Source organism: Cynoglossus semilaevis, chromosome 16 (genome assembly GCF_000523025.1).
Source record: "Cynoglossus semilaevis isolate Cse_v1.0 chromosome 16, Cse_v1.0, whole genome shotgun sequence".
In the NCBI taxonomy this organism is placed as follows: Eukaryota; Metazoa; Chordata; class Actinopteri; order Pleuronectiformes; family Cynoglossidae; genus Cynoglossus; species Cynoglossus semilaevis.
Genome location: NC_024322.1, coordinates 7,585,642 through 7,612,540, shown reverse-complemented (window position 1 = coordinate 7,612,540; position 26,899 = coordinate 7,585,642). Strand labels below are relative to the sequence as shown.

Here is a 26,899-nt window from a genome sequence, read left to right as displayed (position 1 = left end):
GGATGCCCTGTAAAATTTAAACATTTTTTTGCTTATGGTTTTGGCCTGATATAACTACAACAATATCCCACTGTCCATGCCTTACAATAGGTTTGTCTTAAGAGCACAAGAACCTTCACTGTGCTGAAGTTCATCATATTGTAAAAACCACTAGTGTTAATATACGTCTTCCCTCCAAAAATTCACCCTTTGTTTTGTATCCTGGGTTAAAAAAAACACCCTGCATTTATTTTAAACACCATCTGTAGTCTCGCTGAAAACACGGCTACAACTCTTCACGCTGACAACAGAGTCTGTCTTCCTACACGCAACGTGTAAGGTCTCCAGTTGGAGTAAACCGGCAGTAATTTGGTGTCTCGTTTCTTGGTCGTAGGCCCGTCTGTGGGTGAAGGCAAGAAAGAGATGAGAGTTGATACTCACACCTCTGGCTTAACATGGTGGGTGGGTGGAAGCACAGCAGCTGGATGACTTTTATTAAGACATAGCAGAGTGTGTGTGTAAAACAAAAAGCTCCTGTGTACGAGTGAAGCCTGAATTTCTAGAAGCTCTGTGACAGAAGGAAAGTGATTTCCTTTAGACGTTTGTTTAACATCAGAGAGAGCAGGAATAAGAACGGAGCACCTTAAAGAGACAAAAAAGAAAAAAGACAACGCTGTCTGTGTGAATGTACATCAACTGGATTTAGTCGTATGACGTGCGATAGATCAAATATTGAGTAACTGAGGGAAGGGCATCACCTCATCAAAGACAAGGACTAACAGGCACAGGGAGAGATTAAAAGCGGCCTTGAAGAAGTAGGTGAAGGAGTCCAAACTGTGCCAGTGGTGGTAGCTGTGCTGAATGGACCGGTCAATACCAGACCTATGCCCTCCTCCTCCATGTTCCTAGGTCTCCTTTTGAGTGTGATCTATCCCTTTCTTGGGCAACCAAATCTTTTGGACTTACATTGGGCCTTGAAGAGAAAAAGTTCATGAGGTCACATAGAAGAGGTCAATCAAGAAGAAAGTAGAATTCCAGAGTATTTAAAGAAAAAGAGAATTCCCTTTGAAATCCTCTTAGAAAAAGTCTCTACATCCTTCCCTTCACTCTAGACAGAGGATTTAACTAAACAACCTCAAATGACTGCAACACAAATCTATCTATCTATCTATCTATCTATCTGTCTATCTATCTATCTATCTGTCTATCTATCTGTCTATCTGTCTATCTGTCTATCTGTCTATCTTTCTATCTATCTATCTGTCTATCTGTCTATCTGTCTATCTGTCTATCTGTCTATCTATCTGTCTATCTGTCTATCTGTCTATCTGTCTATCTGTCTATCTGTCTATCTATCTATCTATCTGTCTATCTGTCTATCTGTCTATCTGTCTATCTGTCTATCTGTCTATCTGTCTATCTATCTATCTATCTGTCTATCTATCTATCTATCTATCTATCTATCTATCTATCTGTCTATCTATCTATCTATCTATCTCTCTATCTCTCTATCTCTCTTTCTCTGTCTCTCTGTCTCTAAGGTGGGAGGACCTTGAAAATTGAGATGTCTGACAGAGCGCATAAACCTGATCTTGAATTTAAATGTAGTCTACACCGAGAGTTTGCACGGCTGCATTTTGTATGTACTTTGAGTCAAAAGTGCAGAAGCTAGGACCTAAGATCTCTGTATGTACAATCTGCTGGGAGTTTTGTCACGTGACGTTCCCTTTTTATCTACACAGTGGGTATTTGTGGGTGATGTGCGTGTGTGCGCGCATTTTGGTGCTTGTGTGTACTAGCGTACCAACATGAATCACACATCTTTCCACAGAGTCGGCACAGTGAAGATCTGCATGGCCATATCCTCTGGTTAGGAAAACACAATAGCTCTCATGATATTTAGTATTCTCTTTGATTTTTACGATCCTATTTGAGGCGTTGTCTTAATCTGAGGCTGCATTGTCACTCCTTGTGCCTCTCCTTCCTCTCTTTGCTGTTATTTATGCTCGTGACAGTTCCTGCCCTTTTTCTAATGACACTATTATTAGATGTAGTCGCAAACACAGAGCTACTTATGTTCTCTGACAATTCTCAGAAGTCTGAAGTCTCCGCCCCTCAAACAAACGAGAATCAACGGCTCCTTGACACAACATAGTCCTGTCTTGATCAAGGATGGTGTGCCGTTCATAAAAGCAAAGGGCGCAGAGATACTTCATGCAGCTGTTCTGTTTGTGTTAACAAACTTAAAATAAAAAGAGAGCAACAAAATGTCATATTCTCTTTTTGTTTTTATTTAAAAGGCTAAGAATCACATTCAAAAGAATGCATCTCGGATGTGTTCCTTATTCCCCTGTAGGGCTGCAATTTTCTTTTCTTCATGCATAATGCAGCATCACATTTTTAAACCGTAGTGAAAATATGAGTCTCCCCAAAAAGTATGCCTTCTAATCCTTACTTCCTTGGCTTTAATCCGTATTGTGTAGTGAAGCGTATTCTTCCTTTATTTCCCTCATTTAATCAGGCTTTGAACATTTAATACAGAATGCAGTCGTCATGTGCCTAGGTGGCGCACATGCACAAGTGCTGGGAAAATTTGCCAACACCTTTCCTGCTAAATATTTCATTCTGCTTTCATCCATTTCCGCCGCCTCCTAGCTGTTTAGCTTATCGAGCACTAAGAGCCTTGTTCATAGTGCATCATGCGCTGCATGTTAATGTTAGCACTTTTTTGCTCCCATGTCTGCAGCACGATTCAAGTTTAGCTTTACCTCTTTTTTTGCTTCTGAAAACATTTTCTTTTTTTTTTTACTGTTTTATAATTAATTTATAATTATCCACATGTCAAAAAAGGCAAACTGATGCAGTTGCTGTTCTTCTTTTTGTCATGTCATCCACAGCCCCCTTGAAGGAACTGCTGTACACTATCATCGTTTATGCATTTTTGTCAGTGTCTGGAGAGATTCCAGAGAGAGACCAATGATTAAATATGAATGGGGTGTCAGCTGTCTGTCAGAGCAGAAACAAACACATCAAGAAGTATGGAGATTGTGTTTAGAATATGAGTATTGTTTTTTTACTCCACAGAGAGCAGAAGTAGGTGTTTAATGTGAATTGTTGTGGAGCGGATGCAGGAATGATAGTATCCCGGCTGCCAGCCAAGCTGAACCTCTCAATCTTTTCTCTGCAGGGAGTGACCACTCAAATCTGCCAGCCAAGTACTCCACACCAAATGGTGCAGTAACCTTGACATGAACCGACCTTGGATACATAGACCTTGGGTCTATCTGCATTGTCCCACAATATAACCTATATTTAATGTTTGGCTCCAGTTCCTGTTTGAGAGAGATCCAAAGGCAGGTAGAAAAATGTATCTTTCAAACGCAATAACCATTCGCGTGCAGAAGAAATGTTTTCACATGTATGACAGGAAGGCCAAGGGAAAATGGGGCTGATTTTTACTGATTTACAAAAGCATTTCCATGAAGATTTATTCATTTCAATCACTACAAGCATGCCTTCTGAAAATAGATTTTTTTTTTAAAAAAACACAATTGGATTAAATAGTCCTGTATTCGTCCCACAATTGGGAAATATCAACATGAATCAATTGACACGGGCTGCCACCAGAGGTGCCAAAAAATATAGGCTTCCTCCAGGGCTTGAACCCTGATCTGATAACCACTGCGCTACAGAACAACTGTAGTATTTCTCTGTAACAACTTAAGTGCTCTACAGATCTACTGATACCAGAGTTGGCACTATATGCTTTTTGTGATTGGCCAACATAGATGAATTGTAGATGAATATATATATACAGTATATATGTATATATATATATATATATATATATGACTCATGTTCATTTTATCAATTACGATTCAGTGCTAGTTTGAGATCACTTTGTTACATTTTTCTTTTTTTGTATTTTAGTATTGTGCTTTCATTTCTAACCTTCTGTTAATCGTACCCCTTCTATCCACAACCCAGGTGTTGATCACATTGCACTCCTTATGTATTTAGCCAGATGCCTATACTTTTCAGTATCAACCCAACTCCTGCGTACAGTAGCCTGATCACCCTGTGCCCTGGCTGTCAGCTTTCCAGGCTGGCTGCGTTGACAAGGGGAGGCCACTAGGGCTGTCTGTCATGAGGTTATTCTCGGGGCGGAGACGGTTCAGCTGATTCGCTGACACCAGCTGCAACATGGGGGGTTGGAAAGGAGGGCATTTGGCGGGGATTTACAATGTGTATGTGGGAGCCTGTGTATGTGGAGCGGAGCTACTGGGGGTTAGCCTGGCCAGATGACAAATATAAGAGGAGATAAAAATCAAAATTTCATTTTATTAAATATAGATTTGCTCCCACATACAGATGGAGTCAAATCAAGCACATGTGACAATATGGAGTATATTGAGTGGCAGTGAGGAAAAGTTTTAGTCGTGACCCAGAATTTCTCACAACTGGATGAAGCCTGTGGAGGCCAATGTGTTCTGCATTTTGTGCCGGACTAATTTTTAGTTGATCAGTGTGAATATGATGTAAGGCAACATATAATAGTAGTAGGTGTTCATATAATAGCTAAATAAAAACAGCTTCTAACAATAACTCATAAAATTAATACAAATTCAGATATAACATTAAATATTTTAATAAATAAAAATTAATAAATAAATTATTTTCCTTCCTAGCTCAAATTCATTCAAATTTGGTTCCACTTATAATATTGATAGATTAAAAATAGATTAAAAAAAACATAATTTTGCAAGAATACTATAGAATTTTGTGTGACAAATGCCACGTAGATGTTTGAATATTACTGTCAGTGTTTTATTAAAATACTATGTTATTTTAGTTAGGCCTTAATATAATATATTTGGATTGGCCTTTGTAAACTAAAGAATAGCGTTATATTTCTAATCATTGACGAAGTTTAATTCATTTTGTTTTTATTTTATTCAGTCTTATTTTATTAGTGAAACAAAAATCCAAGAACTCTAAGTCTTTGTCTTCTAGTCTAACATACACCTAAAACACCACGTGTGTCATACACCGTGTGCCTTGCCCTTATACAGTGTGATCTGAATGCCATCCCATCAGAGAGACCATATCTTGGCCCCCTGCTGGAGTTTCGTCTGCGATCAGAAGATCAAAAGAATGATATTTTAGCTATACTGTTCCTATACAGTCTTAGAAGTCTTGACATTATCACCCGTCGATGCCCCCGCTCAGATTGCTCTCCCCTGAGATCTGCGTGACTTGTTGGCATGATGTGATCGTGGGATACTATCATGAAGTATCTGTGGCCCATCATCTGTGCAGAATAGTAGAGTACCTCTCAGTCTGGGATTTATTTTTGATATTTTAAGGGATGTTCTGGATACTTGAGAAAAAAAATAATACAAGTGAGTTTTATGTGGGGGAGAAAGATGGGGATAATCCCTTGATCTTCCTCAGGAGGTCTAAAAGACATGCCGATGCTGACTTTGGCCACAGGAGTCGAAGAGCCAAAGGCGCCAGAACGGTCCCTCATGTGGTGCCAGCACGGTGAGCCTTAGACAAACAGGGTCAACTTACAAAGATGGGACACGCACCCATTAGGGCTCTTAGTTAGGTCCTCAGATCTGCTCCATTCCTAATACTGTCAGTTATGAAGCTGCCATAATTATTCACAGCAGCTGCAGAGGGCCAGGTTATCAACTTATAAATGTGTTACATTCAGCCTCCAATAGAATAACTTCATTTAGGAGTCAATGATGTGTCACTTTAAGTGCATTTCTTATGACTGTGCATTAATATATATGTCAGATTGCCATCATTCAGCTAGTTTCCAACATGGATGAAATAAGTCTACTGCGGCGTCTCAGTCCAATCTTCTTTCTCAAACTCTTCCAAATTTGGTATGGAGTCTGGTCTTCAGTTCAATCCATTGGTTTTTATTTATGCCAAGATTTTTTGTCACCTTAACGTCAGTTGTTTTGGTCACTATTGTCTTGTTCTCTTTTTAAACTCTGCTCATATTACTCTTTTAAGCTCTTCTTTAAATAATAATATAATAGATAAAAAACACTAAATAAAGGCTCGTAGTTGAAAAAACACAATAAAACCAAGGAGTCAAATTCAGCCTGGGCTAAAAGCCAGTCAAAAGAGATGGGTCTAAGGTAGCTGTTTGAAGTGTCCGTGGTCTTTGGCGGCGTTGACATTTAAGGGAAGGTTTTTGATCCACAACCTTGTGGTCCATTGATGTCCAGAGGTTTACTGACAGTATTTTCTGACACCTTAATTCCAGACTGAACATTGTCATTGACCAGTGTCTCAATGGTTTCAAAGACTCCTCAGACATGTGTTTTACTGGGTTTCTTTCAGGTGTTTTTGAAGTTTTTGTTACGTGTACTTGTAGACCTCCATGCATTTCTTGGCAGTACTTCCACCTCAATGGTTTTGTGTTAACACATTTGGATAACTATGGTGAATGTATGGTAAATATATCTGGAAGAAAAAAATGTTAAATGGTTCATAATTTTGTTTGTTTTGCATACTTTTCTAAAATGTTTTGTGCATTTGGAAAGTAAAACTATTTTTGTAGCTTTCTAGATAACACAAGTATGATCAAATACAGTGTTTTTTTTGTTTTTTTTTAAATCTAACTCTTTATCAGAGAACCTACTTCAAGGTGTAACATTTTGTCCTCAACTCTAGACAATACCTTAGACCTCTATTATCGTCCTATCATCATGACAGCTTTTAATTCCTGCATTAGATAAATGGGAAATTGACTCTTCAGTGTTTTCCCATTATAGGAACAGCATCGTGACACTGCAAATGAGATGGAGTTCAGACATTAGTATTCTTTTAATTTGACCCAAGGCACCTCCGTGCAATCAGATCTGAAGCCAAAGCACTTAGCCTATGCTAAGGATTAATGACAGTCATCTAAAACAATTTGGGAGCCAATCAGTTGAACTGAGGAGGGTAAATCTAATATGATAATTTATCTGCATCAATGCGACTCGCCTGGCAGGGAGGACTATGTTAATTGCACGACCCTTACCTAGTGACTGGATGCACACAGCTGGGTGCGCGTGATCTAGCTCTGCTATTAGGGAACTTTGAAGGGACTTTGGAGTTTGCCGGAGCGACTTCTCCTTGGAGGGCGATGGGAAGTGAACCTCGCTGCTTCACACTGAGCGCAAGTCCTGCTCCCCTCAACCGCTCCCTTTTCAATTTCCATAATGTGCCCGCCTCCGATGACATGACAGCACGGCGCAAATAAGTGTCTATATTGGTATCAGATGAAGACGTAGAGGACGGGCTCTTTAATGTGGTTGCAAGACGTCCCCAAGGGACCATTTTTGCTACCACAGAACATCAGTTACACAGTTACAACAATGGTCTTCTAATTGATTCGTTTAATTAGCCGGAGATGGAGTTTATGTTACAGCCTGTCATCCGGTATCATGGGGGGGGGGGTCCTCAGTAGTCTACAAAGCCACCCTCTTACCCCACAATTGTCAGACCTCCATTAAAGTGTAATTATATGCAAATGAAAGCTACAAATAGAAATTAAAAAAAAAAAACTTGACCATTGAAACAATCCCTGTCGTTTTGTTCCTGTTTTTCTACTAGTGAAAATACCTATTCAGATATGTAGCAACTAGATGTGTGGTTTTTTTTATACTTACATTAGAGATCTTTTGCACCACTTGTGGAAGACAAGCAGTTAATCAGTGCTTTTGATGGAGAGGTACCTCGGTAAATCAGCGGCCAGCCTTGTATTGTGAGTGCACTTGTGTTCAGTGTGCAGGCCTTGAAAGGGAGGCTATAGGGATCAGAGGGGCCTGTATGGGGGTGTATGTAAGAGTTTCTATTTAAACTGATGCCCTTCCACAAAAACAGCCACCCTTCCAAGTCCTATAGACCCTCTCACCCCCCTTCTTCTCTGGCCTACTTGTCTCCAGTATGGAGTTGGAGCCACAGAGCTCAGAAAGAGCAGGGGAGTGATTACAACTTCCTTCAGTGTGAATGGTGCAGATGTCGGCCTGGCCTCACTCAAGCCGAACAATGGCCTCAAAGGCGTCCGGACACAATGGGTCTTTCTCCTTTGCCGGAGATGTCTCTCTATAGCAGCTTGCAGCGCAGGGATGCTAAGCAGGTGGCACAGAGACGGAGACAGAGGCTGAGACAGGAACAGGCCTTTTAAAGTACCCCAAGCTGAAAAGCATCAGTGGGTTACATGTGTGGAGGAGTCGGCGTGGATTGCTTCTGTGGTCAGTCTGGGCATTAGTGTCTGGAGGTGTCATTTAGCTGCGGATTAATCCGGCTGCCTGTTCACTGGGGATTTTCCCCTCCATTGACAGGCCACTGAAGAAGCAGGGATTGATGTTCTGTGGCGTCTTTTTTTTTTCTTCTCTGATCTGCCCGGGCCTGGCTGAAGATTGAGAGCTCTTGTGCTCTCGTATGATAGGGTTAGTGAAAGTTAACACCCATAACTCCTCCATTTTTCAGTCTCTCCTTTCATCCCCAGTAAATAAAAACATCAATGTTAGTAGGGCCTAGTAAGAACCAACAAAGGACCAATAAAAGTTCATGATAGGAGGCTGCTTAAAATGAGAGGCCAAATGAAATAATGCTTGAATTAAGTCCTGATTACACCAGGTTTGAAACATTCAAAACAGACATTCAATTAGAGCTTTATTTTGTTAAAAAAAAAGATAACTATTAAATTAAATATTTAGAGGTTTTACATGAAAAATCCTTCATCAACATTTAACCAGATATTGCTGCACCAAAGATCATCAAACATTATCCAAAAAAGCCTTAATTAATACCAAAACCCAAGTTCAAAGTAAAGCAGAAGTAAGGCTTTTTTTTTTACAAAAGATAAACTGAGCTCATTTCAGAAATAAACTTAAATTCATCAGTCACATTTCTAAAATATCTGAAATTACATTATGTAAATTTAGACAAAAAGCAAACAGGTAGCAATATATACATACATACCAAACATTCCCAAAGAAAATTACCAAAGGATTCCACCATATTACCTGTAGAATATTTTAAACTAACAAAATAAATACCACAAGCTACATTTTAGCCAAATGTAAGCAACAATAGCTCAGTACAAGAATTTGGTTAAAAACAATGGTTAGCTTAGCATAGCAATACAATACCTACAGATTGGACAGAGGATCTGAAAGATAAAAGATAAAAGTTAGTATAATTTCTGAAATATACCACAATACAACAAAATCACAAAAGATCAGAAAAAACTTGGCAAACAAAAATTAGCATTTAAATTTATCAAATCACAACTAAACATTGCCCCTAAATTAGCTAAATGCTAAAGCAAAAAAAAAAAAAATAGGGAATCATGTATTAGGGTTAATAAAGTGTCAGAAAATCATGATGAAAAAGAAAAGACGCTGGAATTTAATTTGACGAAATTTGACAAAAACGTTATTATTCAGGTATATAATAACTCACTTGCATGTTCTGTTGTTTATAATTTATTGGCGTTTGTGTTTCCTATGTTTGTGGCGTTCTTGCTGATGGTGTTTACCAGACCACATGTTTGCAGCCTCAAACAGAACCACCCTGGTCTTATGGATTTGCAGATTTAATTATGACAGCGTGAGTGTCCCACCGTTTGTTTACAACATCCCCAGCCACTCTCTACGGGGCTGAATAATTTGCTCTTCACTTCCCCGACTGTGTGGCATTACTGTGATTTTCTTGGGCCCATTGGAGAGCAGTGGGGACCAAATGAAGAGGAGTCACCTGGAATCTCCTTCCAAGGTCTCACAGAGTTAACATGTAATGAATAAATTAATATCTAATGAAGGAGAGAAGGCAATGTTTTCGCTCAACCCTGCACTGGTGCCATGCAGCCAGAAAGAGGTTGCAGAGACACAAATGCTGCGGTTAATGCTGCAAATTGACAAACAACATCAAAAAAGATGAGATATAATTGTGCTAAATGCTTTGTGTGCTCCCCTACTGTGCTCACTTGTGCAGAAGTTAATGTCATCTGTACTTTTGTTCTTTTTTGTTTCATTCGTGTTTTCTCATCTGCTGAGGTTCATGCCAAAGCTGTGCTTTCATCACAGTAAGAGCTGATTAAGGATTTGACTCCTGTAAGTGTTTTTCTCTCTTTGAAAATAATTGGTTTAATAATAATTATAATCAGCCACAATGTCTTACACTTTCTTTGGCTAATCTTTTTTTTATTTTTTATTAATCCACTGTTTCACCATACAATACATTTTAATATTTTAAAATACAATTTTAAAACATTATCAGCCTTTGTTTTTTAATTCCAGAGTTTGGTAGAGTCAATGTATTGAACCTTCAGTTATTAGCACAACATTTTTAGCATTGACGGTTTTCACTGCCAAATTTAATTCTCTCTGTGAAAAGCAAATAATTAAGAAAATTGATTGAACATTCTGGGAGGTTTCTCAATGAGAGCTTTGATTGGAAAAAATTTGGTTTTAAAATTGGGAGAAAAAGAACAGATTGTTTGCGAGCAGCGAGGGGTTGAGGTCTGTGACATTTTACAGCATAGAATACAGTAACAAATATTTAATCATCGGCCAGAAATACCAAGCGATGCATTAAAGTTTAGCGCTGAATGTGCATGACCTTGGAGACCGGTGGCCGTATTACAGTGATAAGGTCATCTGAGATGGACAGAATGAAAACGATGAGACAAAATTTGCTGATTTTTGTGCTATGCACAGTCTGGATACTACATGTCAAAAACAAACGCAAAAAAAAAAAAAAAAAAAACAAGATCCTTGCTGTTATCGACTAAAAGTGGCCTGACGGTCATTTCAGTCTCTGGGCCAGTGACTAAATGACAATAATATTTTTTTTTTTCATCATTAAAGTGCTTTACTTTGTCATTTAAGAATGGGGAAAAACTATTTTTTCTAAAATATTTGGGCGTTTTTGTATTGAACACTGATGTGGCCCTCCAATGAAAAGATGTTAGCAGCAGTGGCTGCTAGCTCATACAAGTTTGAGACCCCTGTCTTAGACCCTGGAAATATGATTCATGTTTTTACCAAAGAATAAGAAGATCAGTGGTGGTAACTGTGTCTTAACCCAGTGATGGACTGGTGAACTGTCCAGGGTTGTCGCCTTTTCAAATCCTTACCCATGACAAGATAACCAGACAGCATTGACTACACCGTGCTGAACCTACAAGTCTTTTAAACAACGACACTGTGCTGGAGACATGCACTGAGGATCAACTGTATTAACAAATTACACGTATGAGTTCATGCTACGTTTGCACCAACCTTCTAGAAAAGGTTGATTGTGGAAGGAAAGAAATCTCCACCTAATTCTCCGTTCAGCGTTTCCTCCTCGTTCCCTCTCTTTCCGTGCGGTGACTAACCACCTCATCATCCCTCTGTGTTAGCGCCGTGTCTGCAGTGTGGTGTCTGCTGTATATCGGTGACAAAACAATATGCCCACAGATTTACCTTTCTTGTTTCTTTTGTCATTGAGGGATTTTAATGCGTCATTGGCACACGTGCAGGCCGAGTCCTGCTGGGCCGTTGCTAATGTCAAGGCCCCCTCGTGTGAGTACATTATCTCTGAGCCTTCCTATTATTCTGGGACAGTCTCTGACTTCTAATGTGTTCATCTACACCTCCCCGGATATGTGGTGTCATTATGAAGCAAACTAACAATCCATTATCTTCATCTCGGTGTCGTTACCGCGAAGCAATACTCTATTAGCTTAAGTTCTGTTGTTTAGTCCTCTTCATTTGCATGATTGAAAAGTTGATGGCCAACAAGTACTGATCCAAATTTATCTGCACAAAGGAGGAGAGAGTACAAGTCAGCAGAATTAAATCCATTGTCCGGAGCTGTTTTCAAAATACAGTTTTTAAGGATGAGACATATGTTTTCAACCAAGTGTGTATATCAAAAGGACACAATATATTATAGAGTCAAATATATAAATCCAATTTGTGACTTCTTTATATTTTTTTAAATATTATTTTGTGAAAAACGTTTAGTTTCCCATTTTAAGTAACTTCAAGTACTCTTTTGGTTGCATTTTACTTCACTGCTATATTTGTAAATTGCATACCATTCCATTTCCTAGTCTTAGCATTTTTTTAAAAAAAAACTTTGACCTTATTCTAGGCTTTTAGAAAATCTTAGCTTTTGTCAACAACATTTTTATTCTTGTCTTATATTAGCTATATTACGGCTGATTCATAGTTTTTCCCATTTTTACTTCCCTGATAGGTATGTTTTGCCATTATGGCTAATTTTAGCATTTCTGAGACCTATCTTGGCTTTAATTTAAGGCTAGCATTATGATTTTATAATATAACATTATTACTGTAGCTATTTCGGAACTAATCTCAAATCTGTCTTGACTAATTTTTACATTTTGTCTTTTTGTTGTTTTTTGTGTTTTTCCTCTTCATCTTGTACCAGGCCACGAACCAATATCCTAGTACAATAGTGTAGTACAATATCATTGAATGTGACGCTTCCTTCTTGTTTTTTTTTTTCATAAATATATTCTAACTGTACAAATGCCTGACAGAAGTGGCCTCAAGGATAAAGCCAGGAAAACCAATCAAACCAGCCAATCAGTGTTTATATGAAATATAAACAAAGTATCTGCTAAAGGTGAGACATATTAACCTGTAACCCAAACTGAATGCTGTGGATATATTTAGCTCTTGAAGGCACTTAGTTTACACTTTGATCCAAAAATCTCTGCCGACCTGCACGTTTGCTGAGTTATCAGAGGAAATACCAGAGCTTTCACTGCTCACAGCCCACAGTACAATAAATGAAGCAGAATGAACCGGGAGGAAGGGTGAGTGTTCTCGAACTGTGCAAGGCGGCCGACAGAGCATGTTAGTATGAACGTGGTTTTTAAATATTTTAATATTTATATAAATATACATTAACTTGGAAATTAAAGGCCGTTTGTTATAGCTAAAGGATAATACGCAAAGATAAGCACCAAAAAAGTTTACAAAAATAAGACCAAAATATAGGCAAAAAGTTTTCGCCTAAACAAAAAGGTAAACCCTTGTTGAAATTTAGCTTATGCTAATTAGAAATAAAATTCTTGGAGACAAAATGAAAGTTTTAGGGAACAACTTAAGGTGAGCAGTACTGCTAACTGCTGAAAAATATGCTGAAATTGCCTCAAAATATCTGCCACCAAAATACAAAGTGTTATCCAAAAATAAATTAAAGTAATGTGTGAATACATATATGTTATTATTATTATTATTATTATTATTATTATTATTATTATTATTATTATTATTATTATTATTATTATTATTATTATTATTATTATTATTATTAGAGATGAATAAAGTGACAATAATGACTTTCCTGATCCCTGCGCTGCCCTCGAGGCTAGCTACTTGATTTTCCTTTGAGTTTATCAGCAGCTGACATCCATTGAGTTCCATTACTGCCACCTGCAGAGTCTCTTTCTATTCCAAAGGTAGTACCTGTTTTTCTCCTTTATACAGAGTAGCAGGTGCATGTTCTCTCACCATAAATCTGCAGTTTTTACGAGGAGCCCCATCAGCGTCACACCAAAAACAACAAAGTCCCTCACTGTTCAGCCCATTCTTCTTCTGACATGTTTGCGCACTGACATCGCTGACCACTCACTGATTAATATCTCTCATGGTCCATTCTTAGACAGGGGGGCATTGGGAGGGCACAACCTTGAGGGTTTGAGGAAATGGCTTCAATAAGCAGGGGGTCATCCTTCTCCACATTCTGCAAGGATAACCACCACTGTTTTCACCTGTGACTAACTGCTCACTGTCCTTCTTCACCAGCAGCAGACCAGCGAGACGTCCTTTCCCCCGTGAGCTTCTGGAGTCAACAGTTGGACCTGAGAGAACAATAAAACAGTGTCAGTTTCTGCAAGAAAACAGAGGCAAAGTGAAAGAGGAAACAATTCGTCCACAACAGGACACACGGCCGTGGAGGATAACCTGCCTTCAAAGATGCCGGGGTGGTGTATTAGAATAGATTGGAGGTGGCGTACTTCAAAAAGCTCGGTGCAGCTCCCTGAGCTGTTTTTCCTGCTATTCTTGTGCTTTGGTTTTGGGTTTCTATAAGTAGCCCAGCATCCTGTCCCTCTGTGGTCTCAGGTGGATAAGTTTTGTTTTTGTAGCTGTGGCTGAGTCTTTAATGGCTCTCTGAGCTTCCACCGCTTCTGTTGGCAGTGCTGATTGGCCTTTTACTGATGGACATGTGCTGTACAGTGACCCTCAGTGGTTCTCATTAGGTTTGAATTTTAATTGTGGATATTATTCTAGTAGTTTATAGTCTACAAATCACTTCACCTTCTTTTCTAAGATATTTCTCAAATTCACAGTCAACAGTAATGGAACAGTGAATACAATACACTGACCTTCAAAAAAAAGCAACAGGCACATCGACATTTTAATAAAGAGGACATTTGAAACTTGTGGTTTGTTAATGTCCTCAAATCTTCTTTGTCCGTGTGTGAGAAAGCATCTGTTCTACACTGGGCCTAAGTGTCACTGTATCCTCCAGAACCTCCAAGATAAATACAGGTCTGGAGAAGAACCAGTCTGTAACTTTGAGCAGACCCTTCCCCGACCGTCTGTCTGCCTCTGGNCAGCTTTTGTGTCCTTTTGAAACTTCTTGTCCACGTTGATCGGTGGTTTGTTACCACCTTCACCGCCCACAGCACTCACAGGCACACATGGTCTATTGTTTGCAGTGGCCCGGGCTGATTAGTGTGCACGCACCAACAGAGCTGCGAGGGAAGCCACTTAAATGACCTCGGTGCTGTAATTGCGTACAGTCTGTGGTTACCTGGTGGTCTAAACTCTGCCCACAGAGCTCCTCAGCTCCCTCTGGCCCACCTGCAACACAGAAAGTCACTGGGTGGCCGGTGTAGTCTCTCTCTCCCTCTCCCTCTCCCTCTCTTATCCGGTGTCTCTCACTCTCTCTTCCTCTGGACCTCCCTTTCCTCCTAATGGCTTCTGACTTTGTCTGGCTGTCCTCTACACTGGCCTGAACCCTGGGTCAGCCTCCCGATTAATTACAGCCTCTGCTGATTACGGGCTGTGAGAGGGAAAGTGGCGGAGCTAGTGGCGGGTCCAAACTGGGCAGATTGACTGTTTATTTAACCATGTTCTTATCCCTGGTTTAGGGTGTCCAGGCCATTGTTTCCTCACGACCTGTGACATGTGCTGCCTGAAATTAATCATGCTATTCATATACAAGTGTCCAAGGTATTTTTAGTTGGCTTTAGTTTTTAGCAGACGTGCAAAACACAGCCTCAGATTGACAATAAGACATAATGATTTTTCATTTACTTTTGATTGGCCTAACATGGTTTCTATTTAAATATTTGAAGTTTATTTAATATATCTATATATGTATGTGTTATACTGTACAAATACAGTATATATATTTATATATCTATACTTACAGGTGTGTGTGCGTGTGTGATAAGAAAGCTGATAGAAAGAAAAGTTTTTTCAAGCTTACATTTTAGCTTTTGCATGAGCTTTAAGTTTTAGCTGTTTTTGCTACATTCTGTTTTTAACATGTTGTTTAGCTGTTTAGCTTTTTAGCTGTTAGCTAAAACATCTTCAAATGTAGTTTCAATAATCCTTTGGCAGTTTTCTAACTTTAAGCCATTTTTGTTGTATTTAATTGTAGCTACCTTTCGAAAATGTCCCCTCTTTTATTACTAACTGAGGCGCTCCTTAAAATGATTTTATAGTATTATAGATAATATTTGTTTTAAAACGAACATTGATATTGCTCTAATGTATGGCTTCATTGTCATGTTACCGTACACAGGCTGAGCTGGGCTCTAGTGTGAAAGGAAGGTGTGGAGGTGCACCAGTGCACCATCAACCTCTTTAATGGGTGCAATCATGGTCTGGTGTACTGATTGTGCAGTGGGTGGTGTGGACAATGAGGGCGGAGAAAGGGAAATGTGCACGGCAGCTTTCCATTATGAGATAGTGTGTATTACTGTAATCCAAAGGGCCTCCTGCTCACTGTGGCATGTGCCAGACTCCTGGGTGGGCAATCTCAGAGACAGTGGGGAGGCCCGACTTATTTCTGGGCACATTTGGCATGGCCTGGGTGGCTGTGAAAAGATGTAGCAGTGGAACAGAAGTCATAAAATGACATTTTGACTTTTTTTATGTGCCAAAAGGTGAAAAGTGAACGTTAGTTGTTGCGTTACACCTTTTGGTTGATGTGGAATTGCTTTAGTTGAATTCAAAAAAACCTTCAAACAAAACCACAGTATTTCAATCTACCTGTCACATATACTATATATATACACTATATATATATATATATATATATATATATATATATATATATATATTTCCTTCTATTTGTTTTATGTTAAATGCTAAGTTTAGTTTTTCTTTTCTTTCCTAATTGTTACTCATGGATTGGCTAATTTGTTTTTGTTTTTTGTTGGGTTTTTTTTTTTTTTACTTGTTTATATTTTTTCAGTTTTCAAACATGTTTTGGCTTTTTTTTAACTTCCATCAGTCTTTGTTTTGTTATTTACCATTATTTTATATGAACTATTACTATATTATACATACTGTAATTATACAGACAGGTACATCTGTATATATATTAATATAACTGTATATTTAATGTATGTGCCTTATAGGCCTCACATCCCTCTCTCATGCACACAGTTACAATAAAAATTAAATGAACACTATGAAAAAAAAGGACATGGGTAAATACATTACTGTGACAGTATTCACAAGTATTTGTTCAAACTGACCGTTTACTATTACATTTTTAAGGTGCACACAAAGGGCTGGACACAAACAACAAAAAAAGTACACATTTGGAATAGCACAAGTGCAATTATTAATAAATCATTTTTATTTCATTACAGGTCCACTCCTCCTGTAACTTCATTATTTGAGGTTAAGGTGTCAGAGAACCTCACAGTGGGCTGCCCACAGTGATCTTCTCAAGGCTCTGGAAGCGCCTCAGGAGACTCTTTAAATCTCCCAATGTTCCGTCACAAAGCTTATCCCAGTCAGTGCTCACGGCACTGGGCTGGTACTGGGGCGATGCTCTCTGCTGAGACGGGAAGACGAGGTACGTTCTCCACACTGGATATGTGTCTCCTGCCTGTTACGGTGTCTCCAAGAAACAGTTCTGCCCCTGAATACTGTATACTCCCAAAGACACACATAAGTGGAGGCATTAGTCTTACACCACTTATGATTGTCACAGATACTGAACTTAACAATGATGATTGTCCAAAGGTCATGACCCTGCATGACCTAAGCTCAGACGGGAAGGTTGTCCGGAGTTTCCTGCGTAGAATAAATGGGAAATCTCCACTTCCCAGACCTCCCAGTAACCCTCCAATGCAGGAGATTTACGAGCCCCACTGAGGACTCCCCTGATTGGGTTTATGACAGGACTTCCACTCGGCTCTCCACTTCTGTCATTAGGAGCCCCTCATCTCTAAACTTAGAGCCCTGGAGCAGCTGTAATAGGTGTGTGATTTGTCTCTTCACCCATCTCTTTTATGCCCACACATGCACAACCACATGGAATGGCGGACACATCTGTACAGTCAGACTCGTAAAAGCATAATATTGTTGTTGCAGACAGACATGACATCATTGTATTGTAATACCGAGTGAGAGCAGAGGGGGCAGAGGGTAGTTCAGGAAGCATTAAAACGCCATGTGTCAACAGCAACTTGACACTGTCAACATGGCATCAAATCAGTCGGTATTAATGATGTTTCTTTTACTGTAGGCCAATCAAACACATGGAATAACAGGGTTGTGTTTTTCCACAGGCTTTAATTTATCTGCCTTTAAAATATTTCTTAGTATCTTTTAGTTGTAATCATCGATAATTTGCAAAATATTTTAAATGTATACATTTTTGCAGATTGGGTGTTTTCCTGATTATATTTTGCCTTATTTGGCCATTGCTAACCCTATTAATTTTTTTACTTAAAAAGTTTAAAAATTGATATTTGCTCTGATTTGACTGTGAAATAAAAAAAATCAACACTCAACACATTATATTGATAAAATTTTCTATTACACTATGACATGTATTTGGCCAATTTTTCACATTTATGGAGTTAAGGATCAGGTGTACCTATATTTACAAATATGAAAGGCTTTTTAAATATTTGTTTAATGTACAAACATGTAGCTTATGTCTAGCTGTAGGCTACTGTGAAACAAGCCTGTGTCGTTGCCTTCCAACAGTAATCACAGCTGGTGGCATTAAAGTGCAATTGATCCGAGCAATAACGTCTGAAATGGGCTCTAAAATTTTACTACATCTGCTTCTCAGTAAGTTATTTAAGGCCCACTCTGTAGAGAGAGAATAGAAGGCTGCAGCTGATTCTGTAAAACACAACTGCATGTTCTTGATATTGTTGAGGTACTTAACATTACTTTTGTTACTTTACAAAAACAACAAAGTACACAGAACACTGTTTGAATAAGTGCAGTATGTGGATGAATGTGAGAAGTTGGCTCTTGAAATGATCTTCGCAAACTTCTGTACTACTAGACTCTGTGTTGAGGGAACAAAAGTTTAAAAAAAAAAAGATTTTTATCTAATGTGAAACCAAACTTCTAGATTTCTTCAATTTTCCAGTCTTTTACTGCAGATGCAAGATTAAGAGAATTAGCAATCTGTTTGTATCAAAAGATGGGATTTATTACATTTAGGTTAGACTACTGCAAGTCTCTGCCACCAGGGTGTCCAAAAGCTCTTCCTTTTCTTGTTGGTGCTCCCTTCATGGGGCGACAAATCACATCATCTGCCTCCATCTCACCCTGTCTTCTGCCCCCTCTGCGTTTACACCGACTATCTCCATGCCCTCTTTAACAGCATCCACAAATCTCCTCTGAGCTCTTCCTATTCACTTGTCTGACAACTCTCCGCTTCCTCAGTGAGTGATCGGATTTTGTTTTCTTTCATTTTACACAGTCTCTTTTGTTAAAACTATTTCATTATAATATTGACTAAATACGTTCCCTCATTTCTGTTCCTCTTGCAGGTGTTTTTGGCGGGCATAACCATAAAGATCATTGTGGCAAGTATCTTTAGTAATTATGAGCTTTACAGATGAAAATACTGTTTTACTTTAGCAGATATTTAATACAACAAAACATGCAAAATTTGACAGAACAGGAAGACCTGTTGTGGGCTTTTCTGATGAGCTGGAACACCTTCAGTTTCTGTTCTTTCAGTTTTGTGTCACAGCCTAATGAGTCACCTAGCTTTATGATGACAATAACAGACGTAACGCTGTTTCTTGACCGAAGAACTTTATCATCAAGACACTCGCACGCTCTGGTGTTGGCTGCTTCCTAGCGGGGGAGTTTGTGTAGGAGCTTCTTGTGTTCATGTGTGGAACCACATCCAGGGCAGGAAAAGAAGAGAAGATGGGGGACGCTCTAATTAAAGCCAAAGGAAGAGTGTCATCTGCTGTGAACTCACAAGCAGGGGCCACAGCAAATCAATGGACAGCCAGAACTGTCATCAGCAGCAGCAGCAGCTCCCGATCAGAGCAATTGGAGGGGAACAAAAAAGAATGAGAAAGACTCAATCGGGGAGCTTCTACCACCTGTGCAGATTAAGAGAAAGTGGGGGAGAGAGGAGAGAGACATGGGCAGAGGGAGAGAGTGACGCCATGACTCAAGCTGTTGAGAAATGCTGGAGATTTGTCAGGTCTTCATTTATAGCTGACAATTTTGTCATCATCACCGAGGACATCTATTTGGATAAACAAGAGCACAATTGTACGAACATTGGCTGTGGTCAGTGTGATCTAAAGAACCTTTAAAAATATCGATTTCTTTTGGGATGGGGGAGAGGGGTGATGATAGAGGGTCAAAAATGCTACATGTGATGAGAAATGTTCCTGGCAATATTAAAAGAGTTCAGTGCCCCATAAGAAGTATCAGAGCCCTCCTGTCTCTGTGAGCTGCAGCTCTCCGCCAGCAGACGGAGGGAGCTCTGGATCAGATTCTTACGCAAACACAGCTACATAAACGGCATGTTCTCGTGGCATTAGCATTTCCAAATGTTCACATCCAGCGTGAATGTGACTATTTTTATATCATGACCAACTCTGTCAGATGAATGAATTCTGACAAGGAGATTCTGCATACAAAAACACAGCAGGTTCAGAGGCGACGGGCCCAGCGGTCCAATGGTGAGGGTCTCTGACGTTCTCTCTGAATCTCTTCATTCACTGCCCTCCTGCTCCTGATGCTTCTTTAAATGGCTGCCTGTGTTTCAGCGCTGTTAGAGTCCACAGAGGCAGTGGGGCACAGAGCCATGCATTAACTGCTGTGTGATTCCACTGGCACATACACCAGACTCTGGTGTAGTAGAAGGCCAACATTAGCGTTAGCAAAAGAATAACGCCCAGGAAGAAACTGTCCATTCGTCAAGACTGGACCTACAGTAATGACCGACCTTTAGAACTGGAAAAACAAATGTGTGTTTAGTGACTATCTATTTCATTGTATTTCTTTAATATGCAGTACACCCTACATCTCAGAAGACTGTATTAATTTGATTCCAACCCGTGGTCTCTGGTGGCACTAGCAGACATAAAAAGCAGAGTTTCAAAGGACTGCCATCTCCATATGTTCACTACGATAATCTTTTATCTGCCATCCCTGACTCCGGTTAACTCTCTTCCTCGCCTGTGGCAACAATTTTATTTCTGCATCAATTAGCGCAGTGATTAATACTACAACCAAACACTTTAGAGGTAATGGCACGCAATTAACATCTTTCCTCGTCATAAAGCGAAGGTTACACACTCACAACAGCACCGTTTTTTTACTGTCTGGTGCAGAGAAAATGATTTATTTCATAATTTATATGCAGGATTGGAAAAAGTCGACTGCATTTTACACCATCGCTGCCTTGGAGTAATTATAGACAACTGACAATAAATGTTGCAAATCAGGACAGTGTGAGAACCAACAGATTTATCAGCACACGCACACACAAACAGAGCTGTGTTAAAACAGTTCCAGTAACATCGTCTCCTCTTCTTTACACATTTCATCTTCATCTCACCGATGTTGTCTTCTCTATCCTGGTCTTTCATACACTGGGTCTGGATTCTAATATCAATCCTCTTAGCATCGTTAGCATCTCAGAGGTCTTTATTCATTACCAGGTCCTGATCCTGGTCCATTGTGTGTGTCTTCTAGAATTTTGTTCAATGGTAACAACAGGATGTTGTCTGCAGTTTCTGGGTACTGAGCTGTGTTCATTTATGAGGAGATTTTTGCAGAACTTTTACAGAAGGTGTTGGATGTTGAGCAGAGATGTTTTGCTTAACCATCAAAGTGTGCAGTATATTCCAGACAAACTTACTTAAATGTGTAGAAAAGGAGGAGTAATGGAAACCCCCCCCCCCCCCAGCTTCACTCTTTTCTCATTTCCTGTTTTCTAATTACAAACCCACTGGTACCAGGAGGGTGTGCATGGCTAAATAGAGCTGTAGGGGCCTGTCATGTGCGTAGTAGTGGAGAAGACGTCCTCGCGGCACTGAGGGATGAGATGATTTGTCGTGATTGACAGCTACCTTGAGACCGGCCTGATGGAGTTGTCAAAGCTGTATGCTAACAGCCTGTTTCCCTGCTACTGCAGATGTGCCGCGCTCCGCTGTGCTGCACACACACACACACACACTCATGCCACATGTACGTGCAAGGTGTTTTACAAGCATCATGGAAACTCAAATATTTATTAGGACAACGGTTTAAAATGCAAGATGAGAAGAGACTGTCAGGTTTCCATGTTTTCGGGGGTTACTCTAGTATAAACAAACAGTAGTACTGACAGTCTTGCGTTGCCACCTCTTTCACATCACAGCCTTGTTTTTTTTACCAAGCCAAGACACAGATGCGTTTAAGGGCTAACACCGGGTGTGTGAACACAACGGCAATCCTGCGTCTGGGAACTCAGTGGGAAGACTATCCCGTTTCTCACTTGTGCTGTTGGAAGAGGGTGTTCCTTTTACACGAGTGGATTGTGTTACTAACAAACAAAGTTGAGCAAAATTCCCAGTGAAAATCTGTTTATGAGCGATTGCTATGATTTTGACTGGTATGATTCATCACAGGCGTCCACAGAGAGGCAGTGGGCAAAATGTCTTCCCACCTGTAGTGGATGTAACCAGAGAGGGCTGTCGTTAAATTGTTGTTTAAAAAATACAAATCCATTTTTTAATTTTGGATATTCAATGGAAGGTTGATGTAGACATCTTCATCATTATCAGATTATCATCAGATTATTATGTTAAACCACTATTATTTTACTATACTAGATTTTCTAACGCCTTCTTTCCCTGTTTCAACATTTCCTCTAAATATGGGCACCATCAGTGTAAACAATACCCTAAAACAGTGTTTCCCAAACTTTTTTTTCTGGGGACCCATATTTTAAAAGTCACAAACCTTCACGAAGTCAATTAACATTATTTGTAAACTCCTGGGAAACATGAGGCGAGATGACCCAAAAGAAAAACTCTTGCGACCCACCTGAGGGGCTTGAGCCAGTCTTTGGGAAACAATGCCCTGAAGCAAGAGTCAGCAACTATATTTGTTAGAGGGACAAATATTTTCTGGATAGACACCTTGGACATTTTTGTCCATTGGAATCACAAATGGTGGTGATTACTGATAGTTATAGCTAAGTCTCTGATTTATTTATTTATTTATTTATTTATTTGGTGATGATTAACAGTGTATCAACACCCCGACCCGTTGACAGGATGTCGTTTTCACCTGAGGTGTAAGGTGTAAATGAGGGGGTGGTGTGAAACACCTGATGTAATCTTAACAGCTGACCTGGAGTCTGTGTTTTGTATATGAATGTTGAATGAAAGCTGACGTCTTCACTCACCTCTTAACTCAAGATTTTTTTTTTTCAGTTGTTTTAATAGTGGAGACAGGTATTTTCTCTTTCATCTTTTGAAAGACAATTTTGAAATCCAGACGCAGTCCAGATTGAACCTGTGACCGCAAGTTGATGATCGCTGGTATAGAGTCTCAGTCATAGTAACTTTGCGGATGTATTTGGATACCTCCCAGTTTACTCCAAGGATGATGGTGAAAAACATACAAATATTTAAAAAGAGATGGATGAGTTTGATCTGAGTTTAAAACGTGCTGCAACAGATTTGTCAAAAAGTCAATGTATGTGTTTGTTAGTGGTTTTAAGGAACTGCTGTAAAAGGGAACAGTTCCGAGGGGATGGTGATATTGACTCAGTGGGAGAATGAAATGACCAGCTCCACTTTGTACTTGGCCACCGGATTTCTTCTCTGGCACCAAGTCTCCTTTCCCCCTCCTTTTCTATCTCAGTCTTTTTACGACTTGTTCTTCTTGCACTTTTTCATCTCTGGAAACAAAAGCTAAGTGTTTAGCTTAGAGAGTCAGATCAAGGCCCAGCTCCTTCCTCCCAGGAAGAGGTGGAATAACAATTATGGCTGATGTTGGAATCAGCCTGTGCCTTCTGTTGGAACCAGACTCCCACATCTGCGCCGCACCTCTCTCTCTGTCTCTCACGCAGCTGCTACGGAGGCTGGGGACGCTCCAGTCCAGTGCTTCCCGGCTCCCATCGACTGGAAGTCTCTAGGGAAGCAGTTGACTGGCACCCAGACTGCCAGCTAGATGATGGATCCTATCAGGAGAATCAGAAATGACACGGGGAGGTGAGGCTGCCGGAGTGGCCTCCAGTGAACCTGAGGAAGAGGGGCAGATGCGGTCAGCTGCTTCCCTCCGAGTGTGTGCGTCTTTGTGCGTCTGTGCACGCTGGTGTTTTTCAAGACTCTGATAAGTTATACGCTTGCGTCTCTATAGGTGTGTGCATCTTAATGTCCCTGTCTGTGGGCGGCTATTCTGGCACATGTCTCTTTTTCTATCCTTCTTTTTTTTAACACTCCAGTCACGTTCCCCATCTGGATGGGAAGTATTTCATTAGCTACAGAAAAGTTAAGCTTTAATTTTGAAAGCTGACAAAATTTCAGTTTGTCACGTCTGTAGTTGGACGTTCCCAAAACTGTGACAGATGCCAAATAACACATGTTGAAGTAAATAAATAAGTGCATTAGACAGATTGAATAAAGTAAAATAATTAGATAAATCCTGTATCTGGAAAAAAAAAAACTATAATTGGATTATACACTGGAACCATTATTATTAGGTGGAAAAATAAATGAACACATGCACACATATTTTCAATGAATTATTCCTAATATTTAAACATCTGATAATTATTAAATTATTTGTGCAGCACACTCAATGTAATCTTTTTTTTTGGTTGTTTTCAACTTTTTGTTTAATCCAATTTTTTGATTTGATATGTATGTGTGTCTATATATCTGTATATCTATGTATATATATGTATACAGAGCCATGTTTTTGTTATTCTAAATGAGGCCTGGAATGGAGCTGACCAAATATCCCAGAGCTTTCTAGGAGAAACCCTATCTTTTCTCCAGGGTGAGTCTCTAATTTTTTTGCTTGCAATTTTTACCGAAACAACCAAAAACATGGCTTTATCAGATCACAGACTGGTGACTGTGTTTTTTATGTCTTTGCAAGGATTCTATTGTAAATTCATGCACATTAAGCAGAGGGTTCCACCATTGGTCATTACACACATTGCTAGCTATCTTGCCCTTCTCAACACTGTCTTTAATTTGCCTTCCATTGGGGGATGGGTTTCCTTTCATTCTTTACACCTGAAGCCATCATGTAATTATGAAGATGTTTTGCGACTCATTTGACTAAACTACGTTACCAATATTGAGTTTTTATTACCCTTTTTTAGGAAGTGTACCAACGTTTCTGGTAATTGACTTTGTACATTTGATTCTAAGACAGAGAGAAGATGAAGGATGATGTCGTTCAGAAGCTTTAAGTGGGCCTGGCATATTGTTTTGTCATTTCTGGCACCACCAGCCTGATCTTGTGATACCAGCTGTATGAAGGCTTTCTTCTTGCCCCCCGGTGTCCTGCTGTGCCATTGCATCCAACAGACACTGTGATAGTAAGTGACTGCTGTAATTGTTCTGCTCCCAGCACTGACTCTTCAGCTCTTCCAACTGGCTCCTTCCTCTCCAGCGAGCCCACATTGCCCTCATGGGCCTTCTTGGCATCAGACGAATAGACTGCCTCCAGCACGAAGATACAATATAATTCTACAGTTTAACATGATGTTGAAATAATGCCTAGCACTGAGAGAACACTCAACGCTATATCAAATATTGAATTCTTAACACCAAATATTAACATTGGGTCTTTTTAATGCCAGATATAAATACAAAAATATATGAATAATATATATATTGTATGAAGCTCAGGGTTTTCAGTAGGTTTCTGTCTCTGCCTAGAAATAAAGTTAAGTAGAAAAGAATCTCACATCATTTAGCTTTGCATACTGTAGAACTACATAAAATCCCCAGAAAATTGCCTTTGAGTCAAAGTTATTTGTACAAGAAAAGACCTGTGTATTGACTGTTAGCACCATCCTCTAATGTGCAGTGTTCTAGTTCTCGCTTGTTCCACCAAACATGGCCAAGGTGGAAAACAATAAAATATACAAAATAAAGAACTCTTAAGATCGTAAAATAACAGTCAAGGCTACAGTGAATATTTTAAGATGCAAAGGAGAGGCATAGATCCCAAAGAACAACATCCCCAAAGTCAGTCTCAGAGACGAGAGAATAATGATGTGGAGATATTTCAGTGCATTTTGAATCTTGAGAGATTTCAAGTGTGTGAAAGAAGATTCCCAAATTATGCCGTATCCAGATTTTGTAGAAAAGCACTAGGGAAATACTTTAATAGTACTCCAATAATTTTGTCTTCATCTATATGTCTTTTATAGACGGTGGCATTTAAAAAATAAGCAAAGAAAATTTGATAAATAATGCTGACTGGCCTTAAACACATGCATGATTTCTTCAACGTCATCTCTCTCTACGGGAGATGATGCACGCACTCAAATGCTCTCTTCGCCTCACACGGCCTCATCGACTTAGCCATCACGCACACACGCGCACACACATGAAAATATGACTACAAACGGGCGTTAAAAAGACGAGGGGCGGGGGGCGCCACTCGCAGTACTGTACATCAAATATTAAATTGTTTACCATGGTAAATGGTCTCAACTTAGCAGAGTCTGTTTGAAGTGGCAGTCATGGGAAAGTGTGGGTAAAGTGGATCAGCCCTCGTCGTACAGTTGTGTAGAGGGGACCCACTGCTGTACTACAGTAATGAAAGGCATCATTTACCATTCACAGCATTTCTGCTGCGTGTCTTCCTCCTCACATGCAGCACTTCAGGACTGACGTTGATGTCTTTGCTTTAGGGCTGTTAACGCTGGAACCCTGTTGTGGTCTCTGCGCATGAACATTTATGTAATAATGGGATACGGTGAAGAGGAGGAGGAGGAGAAGGTGATAAAACACACTAGTTAAAGTTCCATCTTTTCCCATAAACAGATACTGTTCAAAACAGCGTGACATGTGCATTAGATACACATATGTACAGACACTTATACAGACCCAGTCTGAGGTGTGTGTGTGTGTGTGTGTGTGTGTGTGTGTGTGTGTGTGTGTCTGACTTTCATCTCTCCTAACCACCAGCCGTCAAGTCAGGAACCTGGTGAATAATTCAATATATTTACCTGATTTTTTTCCTCTCTCTCTTCTCTGGACGTATAATGTTTGTATTGCAGTACGAGTAAATGAATAAATAAATAAATGAAGCACCAGGTGAACACGAGAATGCATAAATATTAACTGAAGCAGCAGAAAGGCGGACCCTACCAACGCCAGAGGTGATGT

At 39.6% G+C, this 26,899-nt stretch overlaps 1 protein-coding gene across 7 annotated transcripts in view; it reads left to right on the top strand.

Moving 5' to 3' along the window:
• Window positions 1-19,580, top strand: part of clybl (citrate lyase beta like) — a 172,121-nt gene extending 152,541 nt beyond the window's left edge. Inside the window, exons 9-11 of one of the 7 annotated variants that reach the window (XR_003052204.1) lie at window positions 16,913-17,121; window positions 18,898-18,958; window positions 19,067-19,580. Coding sequence is in view for 3 of the 7 variants with exons in the window: in XM_017039805.2 (XP_016895294.1) it covers window positions 3,167-3,220 (54 nt within the window). In the remaining 4 variants the exon portion in view is untranslated. Of the gene's footprint in view, window positions 1-3,166; window positions 3,329-13,823; window positions 14,615-16,912; window positions 18,959-19,066 lie in introns of those variants that run through there. The other 6 variants (XR_003052203.1, XR_003052205.1, XR_003052202.1 and 3 more) reach the window with 6 other exon arrangements.
• Window positions 19,581-26,899: the final 7,319 nt, after the last annotated feature.